Source organism: Acomys russatus, chromosome 3 (assembly GCF_903995435.1).
Source record: "Acomys russatus chromosome 3, mAcoRus1.1, whole genome shotgun sequence".
NCBI lineage: Eukaryota > Metazoa > Chordata > Mammalia > Rodentia > Muridae > Acomys > Acomys russatus.
Genome location: NC_067139.1, coordinates 42,135,478 through 42,153,860, shown reverse-complemented (window position 1 = coordinate 42,153,860; position 18,383 = coordinate 42,135,478). Strand labels below are relative to the sequence as shown.

General features: G+C 43.6%; 1 protein-coding gene across 1 annotated transcript in view; it reads left to right on the top strand.

Moving 5' to 3' along the window:
* The first annotated feature begins 8,942 nt into the window (after window positions 1-8,942).
* Window positions 8,943-18,383, top strand: part of Tut7 (terminal uridylyl transferase 7) — a 55,869-nt gene continuing 46,428 nt past the window's right edge. Inside the window, exons 1-6 of the mRNA XM_051172823.1 lie at window positions 8,943-9,285; window positions 10,192-10,742; window positions 14,138-14,319; window positions 14,599-14,715; window positions 15,168-15,345; window positions 18,065-18,153. Of these exons, the coding sequence (XP_051028780.1) occupies window positions 10,223-10,742; window positions 14,138-14,319; window positions 14,599-14,715; window positions 15,168-15,345; window positions 18,065-18,153 (1,086 nt within the window). The 5' untranslated portion in view covers window positions 8,943-9,285; window positions 10,192-10,222. The remainder of the gene's footprint in view (window positions 9,286-10,191; window positions 10,743-14,137; window positions 14,320-14,598; window positions 14,716-15,167; window positions 15,346-18,064; window positions 18,154-18,383) is intronic.

The window sequence follows — 18,383 nt, the reverse complement described above, 5'->3', positions numbered from 1 at the left end:
ATTAAACCAGAAAAGAAATTCCCCTTACCAAATAATAATCAAAACACTAAACATACAGAACAAAGATATAAAAGTTGCAAGAAAAAAAATGCCAAGTAACATAAAGGCAGAACTACTACAGTTATACCTGATTTCTCAGTGGAGGCCCTAAAAGCCAGAAGGGCCTGGACACAATTGTTGCAGACTTTAAGAGACCACAGATGCCAGCACAGATTATAATACCCAGCAAAACTTTCAATCAGCATAAATGGAGAAAATAAGATATTTCATGATGAAGTCCAATTTAAACAATATCTATTTACAATTCCAGTCTTACAGAAAGTGCTAGAAGAAAAATTCCAAACCAAGGAGGTTAATTACATACATGAAAACCCAGGAAATAAATAATCTCACACCAGCAAAACTAAGAAAAGGGGAAACACACACACAACCGTTACTACAACCACCAATAAAAACAAAATAACAGAAATTAACAATCACTTTCATCGATATCTCTCAGTGGTGTCAATGTCCTCAATCCTCCCAATAAAAAGACAGATGTAGAGGAATATTAATTCAGAACACGGCTGTTCTGGCAAGAGATCACATCCAAAGACCTTCTAGGTTTGTATGAGCCATTTGGAATATAAACATGGCTTTAATCCAGGAGACAGAGGCAAACAGATCTGAGTTTAAGACCAGTCTAGTATAGAACAAGTGTCAGCTTAAAAAAAGCTTAGATCCAGGCGTGGTGATAAATGCCTTTAATCCAAAACAAAGGTAAAGTTAGTTTATAGAAGGAAGCAGCCATGTTTGAAAGTGATGCCTAATTGAGTGGCAGAAAAGGTGGCAAATCAGAGAAGATTTGACAGAATAGGATACCCTCAATTCTCACAAAAAGAGAGAAGAAAGGGAAGGCAGTTTTTCAGAAACAGGAAGCAGTTTTTGTTTGTTTGTTTTTTTGTTTTTTGTTTTTTGTTTTGTTTTTTGTTTTTTGTTTTTTACAGGGACAGTAATATAGAGATGGTTTGCAGAGAGAGAGAGAGAATTCAGGTGAAGACAGAACAGGCCAAAAAATGAGAAGCCAATTTAGAGCAGATCTGGGCCAAGAGAGAGAGGCCAGATTAAATAAATGAGCTGGGAGAAGACTTTGAGCCAGAACAGCTGAGTTGAGCCAGGCAGCCCAGAGCTCAGTAAGAACAAGCAAGGATGAGCTTATTAAGCTGTAAGTCTCAGAGGCTGAAACATTCTAGGCCTAGGTTAGCTCATACACAGGCCAGAAGCTTCTAGGACTAGGCCTAGGTTAGCAGAAGGAGGAAGTAAGCCTTCCAGACAACAATTGAGCCAGGAGAATAAAAGTTACTTTTACAGACAGATGAACAGAATTGGCATGAAAACAGGGCCCATCCTTTTGCTGTATACAAGAAATACACCTCTACATCAAGGATAAACATTACCTCAGAGTAAAGGGTTGTGACGTGGAAGTTTCTGGATGTTTTCTGAAGACTCGGTTGTGTCATGTAATATTTTTCTGGGAGCTGTTTTGGGAGAGGCACGTGATGCTGGGTGTGATGTTTTTCTGGGAGCAGACACGTGAGTGAGGGCATGATGGCTGGAAGGAGTGTAAAGAGGACCACAGACAGTGGGACGACACTTTTTGCATTGCTCCACTGCTATGCCATGCAACTCTTCACTGGTCTTTGTGAGTCTTCACTTCACAGAGAGAAATGTATCAGAGAACTTCTCATGGCACTCTGGCTGACTCTGGCCACTTCCATTGACACGTGCTGAGTCAGTGGGCCCTTGCTGTTTCTGCTGGATTGTGCCTCTGCTACGTATTCCTGTTGCTGTTTGGTGTTGGCCATCGGACTGGACTGCTGGTATCGTGATAATGCAGAGTGGAATTGGCCCAAGGAACTACATCTAAACAGGCCCACAACTCCTTTTTCCTATTAACATTCTTTCTCCCCTTCCTCTGGTTGGTGGGTTAGAAGTGAGGTTGAGCCAGGCCTTTAATCCCAGCACTCAGGAGGCAGAGGCAGGTGGATCGCTGTGAGTTCAAGGCCAGCCTGGTCTACAAAGTGAGTCTAGGACAGCCAAGGCTACATGGGAAAACCCTGTCTCAAAAAACCAAGAAGAAGAAGGAGAAGGAGAAGGAGAAAAAAGAAGAAGAAGAAAAAAAAGAAAAAGAAGAGGAAGAAGAGAGGTTGAAGTGTTTAAGAACTGTAAATAAACTAGGTTTTGAAAAATCTAAGCCTGCAAGGTTGGAAAAAGATATTCCAAGCAAATGGACCTAATAAGTAAACTGGTGTAGCTACTCTAATAACTAATGAAATAGGTTTCAAATCAAAATTAATCAAAAAAGATATGGAAGGACACTACATACTTATCAAGGAAAAATCCACCAAGATGGCATTTCACTTTTTAATATCTATGCCCTAAACATAAGGGCACCTGCATTTGAAAAAGAAACACTCCTACAGCTTAAATCACACATTGACCCTCACATACTGATCCTGGGATACTCAACTCTCATCAATGGACAGGTCATGCAAGAAAAACTAAACAGAGAAATGCTGGAGCTCACAGACATTGTGAACCAAATGGACCAAATAGAAACTTACAGAGCATTCCACCCAAGCACAAAAGGATCTACCTTCTTATCCAAACCTCACAGAACTTTCTCCATAATTAACCACATTTTGGGACACAAAGCAAGCCTCAATAGATAAAAGAAAATTGAAATAACTCCCTGTATCCTCTAAGACCATCATGGATTAAACCCTAGAGACAGTTAGTTTTAGCTCAAAATTCTACCAAACATTCAAAGAGCCAATACCAATACTCCTCAAATTATTTCACAAAACAGAAACAGAAGGAACATTGCCAAATTCATTTTATGTGGTCACAATTCACCCTGATACCTAAACTACACAAAGACTCAACAAACAGCCCTTCAGAGATCGGGGAAGTGGGAGAAAAGACTAGGATTTGGAGGGAATGAAGGACACCAAGAGAACACGGCCCTATGAGTCAACTGAGCAGGGCTCACATGGGCTCACAGAGGCTGAAGCAGCAAGCCCCAGGTCTGCACGGGTCTGCAGCAGCTCCTCTGCATTCATACGTGTTATGGCTGTTAGCTCGGGGTTCTTGTGAGACTCCTAACAATGGGAGTGGGTGTGTCTCTGGCTCTTTGCTTGCTCTTGGGTCTTTTTCTCCTATTGGTTGCTTGCCCAGCCTTGATATGAGAGCTTTGCCTTGTATTATTGTATCTTGTTTTGGCCTGTCTGGCTTGGCTGTCATCTCTTAAAGACCTGACTCTCTTTTCTGAAGAGGAACCAGAGGGGAAAGTGGGTCAATGGGAGAGGGAAGGTGTCAGGGAGCTACAGGGATTGGAGGGAGTGAAAACTGTGGTTCAGATGTATTCGATAAGAGTAGAGTCTATTTTCAATTTTTAAAAATTCAAAAAAAAATGTAAGTATTGGAGGAAGATGACAACAAATAATTGTGATGACTAACTGAAAAATCTGACAAACTTACAAGACAGAAAGATAGTGAGGAGTGAGACAAGGAAATCAACAAAGATGAGCAGAGTACAGCTAATGAATGGGTCAGACCCTGTGCTCTCACACCTGGCACACTACAGGCTTGATCCCAAGTCCCAGTCTCAGCACTCAGGAGGCTTGAGGCAAGAGGATTCTGGGATTTTGAGGCCTGTGTAGGCTACAATAGTGAGTCCCAGGCCAACCAGTGCTATAATAAGACCCTGTCTCAAGACAAACAATAAATGGGCTTGTTTGAGTGTAGCTAGGTGATAAGAATGCTGCCATGCCTGAGTTCTGCACCTCCTAGAACATCAGGAGAGAGAGAGAGTGAGAGACAGAAAGACACATTCATACACACACACACACACACACACACACACATACACACACACACACACGAGGGAGGGGAGGGGAAGGGAGGGAGAGAGAGAGAGAGGTGTTCAGAGGGGGGCTGCAATGTAACATGACTTTTAAACAGAAATAAAAAAGGCTAAGAGGATGTGACTCGAAATACAAAGGAAGACCGAGATAGCAGAGAAATGGAAAGTTGTGGAACATGGGAAGGAAGCATCTTGGCCGTTGGCTGAAAGTCAACAACTCCAATGCAACCAACCACCACCACCACCAGCAACAAAATAGTATGAATACTAAGGAACCACTTAAGGTCAAAATGTATGACTTTTGAGCTTAACTTTTTTCCTTCCTTTTATAAATCTGTACTCTTGTTTTGGTTTTTTTATTGTTCATTCACATTACACCCCGTTCGTAACCCCATTCCCACCCTCCCTCCCTCATCCCCAGCATTCCCCTTCCCCCTCCCCTAGTCTTCGGAAAGGGGAGCCCTCCTCTCCTACCATCTGACCTCAGCCTATCAGGTCTCATTAGGAGTGCCTGCATCCTCTTCCTCTGTGACCTGGCAAGGCTGACCCATGGGGGTGGGGGGACGAGGAGGAGGTGATCAAAAGCAGGCACCAGAGTCCATGTCAGAGATAGTTCCTGCTCCACTTGCTAGGAGACCCACATGGAGACTGAGTTGCCCATCACCTACATCTGAACAGGGGGTCTGGGTTCTCTCCATGCATGATTCTTGGTTGATGCATTAGTCTCTGCAAGGCCCTCTGGTCCAGATTTGTTGATTTTGTTGGTCTCCTTGTGGAGCTCCTGCCACCTCTGGGCCCTTCTATCCCCCCTCTCTTTCATAAGTCTCCCACTGCTTTGCCCAAAGTTTAGCTGTGAGTCTTAGCATCTACTTTGATTCCCTGCTGGGTGGAGTCTTTCTGAGGACATCTATGTTAGGATCCCATTCTGTTCCCTCTCTTCAACAGCTTCCGGTGTCTATTTGCAGGCAAATGGATGGAACTACCTCCTGAATGAGGTAACACAGAACCAGAAAGACACACAGAATGAACTCGCTTATAAGTGGACATTAGCCATATAATACAAGATAACCATAGTACAATCCACAGACCAAAAGAAGCTACATAACAAGGAGAGCCCCAGGGAGGACGCTTGCTTGGCATTCGGAAGGACAAATAGAACTGTGCTCTTCTCTTCTTTGAACCTCACAAACAAGATTATAAACCACATTCACAGTCAAACCATTTTTTTTAAAAAAACTTTCTTTTCATTTAAGATAGGATCTTGCTGTATAGTCCTGGTATCCTAATACTTGCTGTGTAGACCAAACTGACCTTCAACTCATGGTAGTCCTCCTGTCTCAAGTATTAGATTTACGGCTATCTCTCTCTCTCTCTCTCTCTCTCTCTCTCTCTCTCTCTCTCTCTCTCTCTCTCTGTGTGTGTGTGTGTGTGTGTGTGTGTGTGTGTGTGTGTTTGTGTGTGTCTCCCAGGATGTCCTCAAACACAGAATTTTCCTGCCTCAGTTTTCTGCGTATATAGGAATGCACCATCTTAATCTTCTTGTAGCCTACTTGTATTAAAACAAAGCAAGACAAGAAACAAAGGCCAAGTACACGTCAGGTTTTACCTTCATGAAGGGTAGTAAATGTGTATCTGAAGGCAAATGGAGCACACTTTATGAACCTATGGTTACTCTTAGAAGCAACAAAAACTTAAGACAAGCCTACCTCTCTGGAAGCTGCTGACTGTGGCAAGCCAGCCAAGCCAGGCTGGTGACTGACAGCTGGCCCCAGGTTGCAGGCTGGAGAGGTGGTAAGAACTCACTGGACTTTGGACACGTTTATTTTTCTTTAAAGTGTTCTCTTTTCTTAGGTGTATTTAAAGGAAGAGTCAAACTAGGTTGCTAACAAAGTGGGGGAAAAAAAACCCAAAAAAGCATTGAGAGAGAGAGAGAGAGAGAGAGAGAGAGAGAGAGAGAGAGAGAGAGAGAGAGAGAGAAGCTAGCTGATAAAACTATGAAGGCAATTGTGCAGATTTCTGAGCCCTCGGACCTACTGCACAAAGGACACCGAGTTTGTTGCAACTTGCATTCCCTGCAGGAGATACATTGCAGTATGAACAGCAGCCTCACTAGTCTCCGAACAATCTGTAACAATCCTGTTTCCTGACCCCACATTTCTTTCCCAGATTATTGAAGCCACGTCACAAACAGCTTAAGAAACTCAGTCTTCCTCTTAAGGACTTCAAGGAAATCCAAGCAAACCTTCTACCTGCACTAGAATTTCCAGGAGCAATGTAAATCTCCAATATATTCTGACAGGTTTATCTTGCTGTCAGTGATTTTTTTTATTAGTACAAGGTGGGCAGTATGTTGGGGTTTTGGTTTTGGTTTTTTTCAGTGCTGGGGAGGGAATCCAAAGCATTCTTCCAACTGAGCTGCATCCTCAAATGAATGCTGTTTTAAAGATTTGGTTTACTTTTATTATGTGTGTGCATGTGAGTGCAGAAGCATTGTGTCCCCCTGGAGCTGGAGTCACAGGCGGATGGAACTGAACATGAGTCTTCTACAAGGGCAGCCACCGCTGTTAGCCGTGAGCCACTCCACTCCTTCAGCCCCTGAAGATGAATCTCTTTTTAAGATTTACTTTTTATGTGTATGAGTGCTTTGCTCACATATATGTCTATACACATGTGTGTCTGGTGCCCCCACTGAGGTCAGAAGATGGTTGTGGAGCCTGTGGAACAGGAGTTATGGACAGTAGTGAACTGCCATGTGGGTTCAACGGCAACAAATTCTCTTAACAACTGAGCCAACTCTCCAGCACTCAACATGAATCATAAAATCAACTGTTTACAATAGGAAAAGACTATGGATACATATTGAAGAAAATGCAAATAAAAGTATTTTAAATCCTTTAAACAGTGTATGTTGTGTCCTTCCCCTAGGGTTGCTAGGACTTTGGTACAGGGATTACTCACCTGGGTGTGGTGACGCTACTGTGGCCCACAATAAATATAATGATGCATCACCCACTCCCTTTGGACTCTATGAAATGCCACTGTCTGCCAGGCAAACAGATTATTAGTTTGACTCCCATGAATTTTCAGAACAAAAGCATCGACATAAGAGATGATCACAAATTTTTAAGAGTGTGTTTCAAGTCACACACAACCGCACAGGAACACGTTCTTCCAGCTACTGAAGTTTTGGATTTCAGTCTGGCCTCCTTAAAGACTAGGCTTTGCCATCACAGAAGGGGAGATAATTGTGGTTTCCTACCACAGCTTCTAGTGTGCCTTCCTCCTTTCGAAAAGATGCTTTGTTGTTGTTGTTGTGTGGGGGCATGCAGGTGTTTTTTGTCTGTGTGGGGGCATGCAGGTGCTGGTGGTGGAGCCCAAAAGAGTGAAGTTATAAGCAGCTGTGAACCCCAGCACTTGGGAGGCAGAGGCAGGAGGATCGCTGTGAGTTCGAGGCTAGCCTGCTCTACGAAGTGAGTCCAGGACAGCCAAGGCTACACAGAGAAACCCTGTCTCGGAAAAAAACAAAAACAAAAAAAGAAAAACCAAAACAAATAAGCAGCTGTGAGCACCCACCTTGGGTGATGGGGAGTGAGCTTTGGTCCTCCGCAAAAGCAGCGCGTGCTCTCCCCCATCCCCGCGGCCCGCTCATCCTTTAAACGCATCTACAGAAGGATGCAAAGATACATTGCTTGGCAGTCACATTTGGTTGGGTGTAACTTTTACTCCAAGTGACAGGAACGCTCAGTTCATGTTTTGTACAACAACTACTAACTTTGTGGGACCCTCGAGATGGCTCAACGAATCAAGACTGCTGTGGAACCTCAGGTGATCCCCAAGACCCACAGAGCAGAAGGAGAAAACCAACTCTAACAAGTTGTTTGTAGAATGTCTACCATTTACCTATGTCTCTTTTGCTTTTGCTTTTGCTTTTGTTTGCTTGGTTGGTTTTGGTTTTTTGGGTTTTGGAGACAGTTTCTCTGTGTAACATCCCCCGCTGTCCTGGACTCACTTTGTAGACCAGGCTGGCCTCAAGCTTGGAGATCCACCTGCCTCTGCTTCCCGAGTGCTGGGATTAAAGGTGTGCACCGTCATGTCCGGCTCTCTTTTGCTTTCTAAATTTCTATTTTATTCCTTTATTTCTTAATTAGTAGGCTTGAGTTTCAAGACAGTGTCTTGGAATAGCCAAGGCTGTATGCATTCCTCACTTTAAGACTGTTGGCTAAAGAACCAAAATACATTTAAATTTATTGTTGCAGGGGTAGAAATAAAAACTGCCTCGTTTTCCCAACACTTCCTATTTATTAGTTGCTTCATGTTTTCGAGGCATTAGAACACCTACATTACAATAAATGTTCAGTTGGGGGGGGGGAATGAATTTCCACACCCCCCCCCCCGCCACCATCGTTTACCACTACTTGTAGTCTTCAAAATACGGCCTTCTTCTTATTTATTTATTTATTTATTTATTTATTTATTTATTTACAGACAAGGTCTTGTAGGAAGGAGCGGTCCCCTTGAGCATGAAAGCTGGGTAAGCCGGAAGACTAAGGCCGCTAGACTTTCTTCAAGATCTGTAATGAAGCCCTCACTGCAGCCTTGAGTCACTTGGAATTATAAAAAGGCCCAGCAGGCTGGTTCAGTTTCCCTAGAAGCCACAGAAGGGGCGTCAGGGAAATCCGTAAGCGCTTAGTGCCAGAGCGAGCAGGTAGTTAGCAATAGAGACCTCTTGGGCCCGCTCTCGCCGCGCGCGCGCCCGGCGCTGGGAGGAAGCTGGGTGGCGCGCGTTTCCGGTGCGCGCTTCCGGCCAGCGGCGGAGCGCGGGGCGGGGGCACGGCTGGCTTCCAATCGCGCACAATGAGCCGGCGCTGAGCGCCGGAAGTGGGGCCGAAGGAAAACACGGAGAGGAGCCGGGCCCGGACAGGAAGCGGCGGGGGACCTCCGCGGCGCTGGTGAGTGCTCCCGGGCGCCGTCTCGTCGCGTCCCTCCCGGACTCGCCTCCGGGCTGGGCCCGTGGGTACCTCCCGGCCCCGAGGTACGTTGGCGCCGTCTTTCTCGGGCCGCCTCGGCCGGGCTGCGCGCCCGGAGCCCTTGGGTTCGAGTCCATGTCTTCACTTTATGTCCAGGCTCCGGCCCTGGCCCAGGGGACCCCGGAACCCTGTCAATGGCCGGGTGCTTCCTGCTTCCTTGCTCCCAAGGCGACTTCGTAGCCAGTAGTGAGGGGCCGCCTCACCCTCCTCCTCCGCCCGGGGACTCCGCTTGTGGAAACTGAGGCATACAGGGGTGGGGCATCCGAATGGGGAAGGAAAAGGAGTGTCATTCTGCGGAGGATTGTGGTTGGTGACGAAACTGGACTTGTCTGGGGCTGGGGACTAAGAAATCGGGTAAGTCAGCTGGCGCGTCCCTTGGTCGGAAGCCCGGCCCCTTAAGAGTGGTACCTTAGTGGGAAGTGCTGCCCCTTCGCCCTGCGGTCGCGCCGGGTTGAAAGTAAAGCAAAGAGTGGAGTTGATCGAAACTGAAAGTCTGTTCACATAGTTTCGGCTACTATGACTCTTTAAAGTAATTGCCAACTTAAAAAAAAAAAAAGAATTGGAGAGTTTTGTAACATTGTTGACTTAGGATGTTTACTTTGAAGATACTTTGTTACACAGACGCTACTACTTTAGTTTTCGAGGTTATAGAAAGGTCTTCAGATTCAGGCTTCATACAAGGACGAGTTTTGTTTGTTTTTGTCTTTTTTGGGGGGGAGTCTTTGTTTGTTTATTTGTTTTGGTTTCTCGAACCAGAGTTTCTCTGTGTAGCCCTGACTGTCCTGAACTGTCTTTGTAGACCAGGCTGGCCTAAAACTCACAGAGATCCCCTTGCCTCTGCCCCCTGAGTGTTGAGATTAAAGGCGTGCGCCACCACGCCCTGCGCAAGGACTAGTTTTTATGAACAGTAGGGCTAAGCCCAACTTCTGGGATGTACTAATTACTAGGAATGTGATAACAGTTTAATTTTTGTCTTTTGTCTTTTGTTTTTGATTTTTCGAGACAGGGTTTCTCTGTGTAGCCTTGGCTGTCCTAGACTCGCATTGTAGACCAGGCTGGCCTCCAACTCACAGTGATCCGCCTGTCTCTGCCTCCAGAGTGCTGGGATTAAAGTCGTGTGCCACCATGCCCGGCTAACAATTTAATTTTTAAATGGAGAAAAGTAATGACTTCAGGGCATCAGTGTGTTACTTTGAGTGTTTGGTATGATATTATTTTACAGGTTTTTCTTGTCGTTTCTCCCCAAATGCCTTCTTTCAGGTACAAAGTAAGAAAGTTGAAGTCAAAGACCATGGGAGATACTACCAAACCTTACTTTGTGAAGCGCACGAAAGACCGTGGAATTATTGATGATGATGATTTCAGAAGGGGTCATCCCCAACAAGATTATTTAATAATGGATGATTATGCTAAAGGCCATAGCAGTAAAATGGAAAAAGGCCTTCCAAAAAAAAAGATATCGCCTGGGAACTATGGGAACACCCCCAGGAAGGGACCATATGTGGTTTCCAGCAATCCATATGCATTTAAAAACCCAATTTACAGTCAGCCTGCTTGGATGAATGATAACCACAAAGATCAAAATAAGAAATGGCCATCTGATGAACTGACTGGTAATGCAGATAACTGGAGGGAGTTCAAGCCCGGGCCTAGGATCCCTGTTGTAAGCCGGTCAAGGAAAGAATCCTTTCAAGAAAGTGAGGATGGCCACAGGTGGCAGGATGGGAGAGGCTGCAGAGCCGTTAGACGGCTGTTTCAGAAAGACCTCGCCAGCACTGAAGCCGTGTCAGAAATGGAAGCAGGAAGCCCAGGTATGCTTCGAGTCTCTGGGTTATGTATCCGTGTTATTTTCAGTAATGAGCTATTTAGTGTGATTACGTTAGTGTATATAGCACTACAGTTGGGCATCTTCAACGTATTTCATACATTGGACCATCACAACCTCAAAGCCAGGCTGGGTGGCAGAGTAGAGTACTGCTCCCCGCCCCCCCAAAAATGAGGCTCATTTTCCATGAGTAAGACCTTATGGAAGAGGAAAAGGGTGGCCATATAACCTTGGAGATCATACTGTAGTTTCTGAGTGGTGTGTATGTAATTTTAAGTTCATAATTTTAATTTTAAAATATGCTTATAATGTACATGACAGTATACATCTGAAAATATTTACTGTTAAGAATATAGGCTGTATATATTCAAAGAGGAGGGAGGAGTGGCGGGGAAAGAGGAAGTTTGGGGTGGTGGGGAGAACCCGGGTTGCTGTTTAACTAAGCTCACCCAGGGCCCTGGAAATTGAAACACAAGCCAGAAAACAGAATTGGGAAATAGAAACTTAGAGACCCAGGATGCAGTTAAAAGCAGCATTGTTCCCTTTCAGAAGAATCAAAATCTGTTCTTTTTCTGAGACAAGGTCTCATGTAGCCAAGGCTAACCTTAGCCAGATTCTCTTGCCTGCATTTTCTAAGTGTTAAGCCTCATTTCTAAATAACTTCACATTTTTATAATAATTATACAAAGCGGTTGTGTATTTTTCTGGAAGGTGGAAGTAGATGTTGTACAGCATTTGTTTCTAAAAAACCAGGAAAGTAATTTCTATCCAGTCGGTGTGTTTACTGAAGTGAAATAACGTTATGAATTGGATACAAAACATGAAAGCTGTTTATAATATGAAACTGGACTTTAGAAATTGCCCTTTTGGGGGGAAGACGGTGTCTTAATGTGTAGTGCTTGCTGCCTGGCCTCACAGTGATCCTCCTGCTTCTTCCTGATTAAGCTTTAAAAAAGACCCTGTCTCAAAATAAATGAAATAAAATCTTTGAGTTGGGCAGACTAGAAAGGCTGTTGTGTGGGACGCTGGAGTAATGTGAAGCCGTGGTTCCCTGGATTGGGCAGCTGTAGTTTGCAGAGGTGAAAATTGTCCAGACGCACTTATGCAGCGCTGGAGTGGAAAGTGAGACTCAAATCAAAACTGAAACTAGGGATTCATCTTGTCACCCTGGCCATTACCTTAGTCATGTAGGACCTAGAGTCCTGACAAGGAAACTGTATATTTATTGTTGGTTTCTGGGCTTTTGGTTTGTTATGTTTTACAGTTTTGTGCATACCTGAAGTGCTCCTCCTATCATGGCCTTCATGAAGGTCTGGACACTAAATTACCTTTATTGATCTTTTGAAAATTAAAGAATTAAGATATGTGTGTTACATTCCTGCAACCCAGAACTAGGGAGGATAAAGCAGGAAGATTGAGAATTTCAGGCCAGCCTGGACTACATAGCAAGACATTTGGGAGGCAGAGGCCAGTCTAGGTTTCATGAACAAAACAAAACAAATAAATGAAAAGGGAGGGAGGTGCCTCATGCTATACTGACTAACTGGCTGGGCTACCTTAAAAGACAATTTTTTTGTTTGTTTGTTTGGTTGGTTGGTTTTTTGAGACAGCGCTTCTCTGTGTAGCCTTGGCTGTCCTGGACTCACTTTGTAGACCATGCTGGCCTTGAACTCACAGAAATCCACCTGCCTCTGCCTCCCAAGTGCTGGAATTAAAGGCGTGCGCCACCACACGCGGCCCTTGAAAGGCAATTTTAAGATAAGGTTTAAGGCAGGCTGACTGTAACACACCATTAGTCCTAGGGTACAAGAGGCAGAGGGTGGCAGATCTGTGAATTCCAGGACAAGCCTTATCTACGTAGTGATTTCTAGGCCAACCAGGGCTATTTAATGAGACCCTGACTAAAATTACTAATACCACTATTACTACTACTAATAGTAATGATTTATCGACCAATGTTTTGCAGCTAAAAATATTAAAGGGACAAATTACAGACCAAAACCCTATGTGTGTTCGTTTTCAGTTTTAGGACTGACTAGGAGGTGCCTCTGCAGGTGTGAAAAAGGAGCATATTGTCCCTGTGTTTGCAAAACCTCACTTAAATTGTTCTGTATGAAGTATAGGCATTGAGTTTCAGCTTGCCAAATGAAGAAATTGATAGTTTCCCTTGAAAATTCTTATAAAGGAAATGTTAAGTTTTTGTCTATAAGATTACATACAATCGTGAGGAGTTTAATTTGCTATATAAATTTGCAGTGTATGAAAATGACATTAAGAGTTAAAGGGACTAAAATGTCTTAATTTTTTTTTTCTTTTTGAGACAGAGTCTCACTGTGTAGCTCAATTCTTCTTGATCGTCCCTCTGCTAGAACAGAACCCAGGTCCTCTGCAAGAGCGCTTTCCATTGAGCCATCTCTCTAGGCCCTTAATCAGAATTTTCACTTGGAAATAAATATCATTTTAGCCCAAAATTATGATGTCTTTCAGAGCCTGATAGGCATCTCAGCACTGCTTGCCACAGTTTTTAAAGCTCAGTCTCACAATTGTTATATGTTTCACAGGTTGAAAAGTTTAGCCTGAATTTATTTAGTTATTCTAAAGATTGTAGAACTAACTAAGAGTTCATAACACATTTATATAGGGTAAACTTTGGTTTTAACTGCCAATCATTTCCCCCCTTTGGCATGTGATCAGCCTGTCAGTGTATGTTTAAGAAACAAAAGTAAAGTGGGAACTGTGTGTTCTCAGTAAGTAAAACTGTGCTTTAATTTTTTTTTCCTTTTAATGAAGGAACCCAATTGTGATTGAAGGCTGAATTTGTAGCCAAATGATTTTATTCAAATCTTATAAGAAAATGATCACAATTTCCCAGTCTCCAGGTACATGCAGTGTTGTCCATTTTCCCCCACTTGGATTCTTCCCTTAAAAAAAAAATCAAAGTAGATATGAGTACTTTTCATTAAAACACAGATAATTTACATTTTGGCTGAAAGTATTATGTGTGTAGTTTATCCATCAGGTGTGTTAGAATCCCCAGTATGTAGCCTCAGTAGGAGGCTTCACTGCTGCATGAGAACTCGGCAGGGGAATGTGGGCGGAGAGAAAATCATATGTAATTTGTTCAGTCCTTTTCCTTGCAACGGTTTATGTGGGGAGCCACCTCCCCTTTGTTCAGTGTTCAGGAATCACTTATTCGATCACTGAAAGACGTTCATATGGGCTTGGGGTAGAGCTCAGGGCCTAGCACTTGCCAGCTTGGGTGAGGACTTGGGTTCAGTTCCTACTGCTGTGTGTAAGACAATGAATTTAAAGGAAGAAGTTCTACTTCTTACTCAAAGAGTGGTTGTATTCAGCACTGCCAACATTGTCCCCTAACTTAAGAAAACAAGAAACAACGGTCCAGACCTCGGAAGCCACGGAGGACTAGAAATGAGGAAAGTGAACAGGATGGAGAATTGGAAGGTCCTGTGATTGACGAGTCTACGCTGTCAACAAAAGAGCTACTGGGCCTGCAGCAGGCTGAGGAACGGCTAAAGAAAGACTGCATCGACAGGCTGAAAAGGGTAACATCTTTATGCGTACATCTGTTAGGTCATATCCGCATTTTACTTACCACTTGGTAATTGCCATATTTGCCCCAATGTATCAGGCTTTCCACCTTTCAGTGTGTAAGTCTGTACGTTAAGGGATACTCTGTGTGACCTGAGAAAATCAAAGTTACTGCCATTGTACTTAAATAAGAGTGACTGTCAATTTTGAAAGTGATGGGGGATCCATTACTCTGCCTAATTTTCTCTAAATGTTTGGAGATATATCCTTCTGTCAATTTTTTCAAACTGTAGCGACCACGAAATTGCCCTACAGCAAAGTACACCTGCAAACTGTGTGATGCTTTGATTGACTCCATCCCATTTGCTCATAAGCATATCAAGGAGAAGAGGCACAAGAAGAACCTTAAGGTGAGTCTCTGGCGATTGCACAGATGTCAGCTGTCTTGGTTGTAGCTTTCCTTAAACCCACTGAGATATTAAAAGCAAACGGTTTACTGTGTTTATTCTAGCCAGGATGCGTCTCCACTAGTCAGATGAGTTCACTGGGTGGCCTTGGAAGTTTCCCCAAGTCTAGAGTCAGGACATAGGAAGCCACTGGTGGGGCCTGGGTGTTCTTACGTAGATAGCAGGCCCCTAATATCCTGCTGTGGTCCATGTTCTTCTCCTTATTCCTGCCTGCTCCTTATTATCCGTAGTAAGTAGGTAGATTATATGTGTGTGTTGGATAGGATGAAGACCACTGTGTCTAAGAAAGAAGGCTACAAAGATGCCAGAAAATTTTATAGGTTACTGTCTCAGTGAAAAGTGAAAGGTAACAACTACATATGAGCCATTTTTAATCTTACCATTGATCTTACAAGGAAAAGCAGGAGGAAGAATTGCTCACCACATTGCCCCCACCAGCGCCCTCCCAGATACATGCAGTTGGCAGCGCCATTGACAGAGTGGTGCAGGAGTTTGGTTTACACAATGAAAACTTGGATCAGAGGCTAGAAATTAAGCATGTCATGGAAAGTGTGTTCCAGCAGAAACTACCAGGTATTTTCTAGATTTGTTTTTCTATTTTTAGCATCTAAAAGTACCTTGTAGTTCAAGTTACTTTACCTAATAAACAATAACTTAAGGCCTGGTCACAGGGCTGCTGTCCATAATTCCGGCTTATGGAGACTGAGGTAGCAGGGTCCTGAGCTTCAGGCCATTCTGGGCTATAGCAGACCCTGCCTGTCTCAGGACATAAGGAATCGCAAGACTTTTTTTTCCTACATCTGGCTGGTTTTAGTGTTTTGGTATTGGTAGGGTTTTGTTGGGGCGGGGGCACAGGGCTCATTTGGGTTTGTTTCCCTTCTTTCTTCCAATAGGCGAGGCTGGTCTGAAATTTGCTGTGTAGTCCAGGGTGACCTTGAACTCATGAATCCCCTCCCTTAGTTTCTTGTGTGCTGGAATTACAGGCATTTACCACCACATCTAGCTTTAGTGTGTGTGTGTGTGTGTGTGTGTGTGTGTGTGTGTGTGTGTGTGTGCGCGCGCGCGTGCACGCATGGGTACACATGTGTGTCTGCATTTCTGGCTTTTCCCAACATAACAAATAACTTACGTTTCTTTTCATTATATATTTTCATTGTGTGAGTAATTAATGCCCCACATTGAGACACTGTAAGGTTATTGTATGTTTGGTTGCTTTTTAGTCTGAATTAACATAGGGCTTTGTTGTTGTGTGTTTAAGTACTGAGAGCAAACCTAGAGCACAGGGTTGTGTATTCTTGGCTGTTCTGGAACTCACTCTGTAGACCAGGCTGGTCTCAAATTCACAGAAATCCACCTGCCTCTGCCTGCCTTGAGTTCTGGGTTTAAAGGCATGTGCCATCACTACCTGGCTTAGACCATTTTTTTATAGTGCTAGAAACTGAATCTAGGACCTTGTACATATTAGGAAATTGCTCTGCACTTAATCATAGCCTAGTTAAATAAAGAGAGGTACCCTGGAGTAAATTTTAGGTTATATACATTAAAGTAAATTTCCATTTAAATGAACATAAAAGAATTGTATAGAAACTGAGTTTTGGAGCCTAGTACATATTATGTGATGTTATTTTGTTTAGTCTTGGAATGATTTTTCCAAGTTATGTCTGTCTTTTGCCTCTTTCTAATTTTAGATCCATCAGGTCGTAGGGATAACTTCTAGGGGCATGCCGTTTGTTAACTTTGAGGGCTGTTGCCTGACAGTCACTGTCAATCCTGCACAGTAGCCTCACCCCACACATGCTGCTGTGCTTCTGTAGGCAAATGACTGAGGTAGCTTAATCAAGCTTTCAGGCTTTCTCTGTGGCAGAATTGCCCTTGAACAACAGACAACCAACTTCCAAAAGCCCTCAAGGCCACAAGGATTAAGGTGACAGTGCTATGTAGTACAGTTTGAAGGTGGGGTCAAAGGAGGGACAGTTGGAGTCATTGCTTAATTACATTCCATTACAACTCTAAATTACTCATGCTGAAAGTCATGCACATGCTGTCCTGTGACAAACAACCAAAATTAAAAGCACTGCCTTTTCTTTTCTTTTTTCTTTTTTTCCCCCCTGAGACAAGGTCTTACTCACTGTCTGGATTAAAGCTCACTATGTAGACCAGGCTGCCCTCAAATATAAAGAGATCTGCCTGCCTCTTCCCAGATGCTGGGACTAAAGACGTGCACACCACACCTAGCAGCACTCTCTCTTTAAGCAGGGTGTAGGTGCAGATGTGTGTCACCTGTGTGTACTTATGGCCATCAGTCTCAATGCTTGCTTCCATTTAAACACATTCAATGATGGCAAGTGATTTCTTGATTTTTAACAGTTTTCTGTAAGAAAGTATAGTCGAGTTTACAAGCGAAATACAGTAAAAGTACAAGTGACTGAGACGCCTTTATTAGGAAACAAATAGACTCTGTCTTTTTCTTCATGGGAGTCCTCTTTCCTCAGTCTTAAAGTGTGGAGACTTGGTGTGAGCCTCAGCACTTCCAATTTGTCCATTTTAAATTATACTGTAATATTTTCCCAATGGTTTTCAGAAGGGTTGGGCTATGGTGAGAGCTTTTTGTTCATGCTGTAGTGAGTCTTATGAAAAGGTACCTTTAGAGCCTCACACCACAGCAATCCTAGCACTAGGAGGGAGGCAAGGGCATCAGGAGTTCACTGTTATTCTCAGCTACATAGGAGTTAGGAGCCAGCAGAGCTATTTGAGACCTTGCCTCAAAGATGTGTCCCCTCACAGAAGTGGTAATGCTAGCTGGATATAATAGACATGCCTGTAAGTCCAGCCTTGGGACAGTGAGATGACATGATTGGCCCAGGATCAAGGCTAACCTGAACAGTAGCAGGAAGCCATACTTTTTAGTGAAACCCACTCTGTAGTAAGTTAGAGCTGCGTGCGCATTCTGACATTAGAATTAGCTTGTGACTAAACTATAGGTTGTAAAGCCAGGTGTCCTTTTCAACATTCAACATTGGAATTTTAAAAGTCATGACAGAATTTTACGCAAAATATGAGCATGATCATGTAGGAGTCTTTAGCATGTTTCACAGCTCATGGGAGGAGTGACTGAAGTCCAGCGAAAAGCTGACCAAATGTGACTTCACAGTCTGTTGTGAGTTCCTGGTCTCAGAATGGTCTAGGTTCTAGACACAGTCTTGATTGATGGCTTTGTTTTAGGTAGTAGTGTTTTATCACAACTTCTGAGAGATTCTACTATTTATAACTTTATGTGCTTGCTTGCTTCTAGACTGTTCTCTTAGGCTGTACGGATCTTCCTGTAGCAGGCTCGGCTTCAGAGACTCAGATGTGAACATTGATGTTCAGTTTCCAGCTATCGTAAGTATACTATGATGTGCTGGACCTAGTAGTCATACAGACTTCTTTTATTTGTTTAGCTTTTAAGAAAAGTTTTATATTCATGTGCTTTGTGAACTCATATGCCCTTGCTACATGTGTGTGCATGTGCGCACGTGCGTGCGCGTGCGCACGCACCACACACAGAGGGAATATCAGATGCCCTGAAATTTGTGAGCCAACTTGTGAGCCACCTTGTGAGCCACCTGATG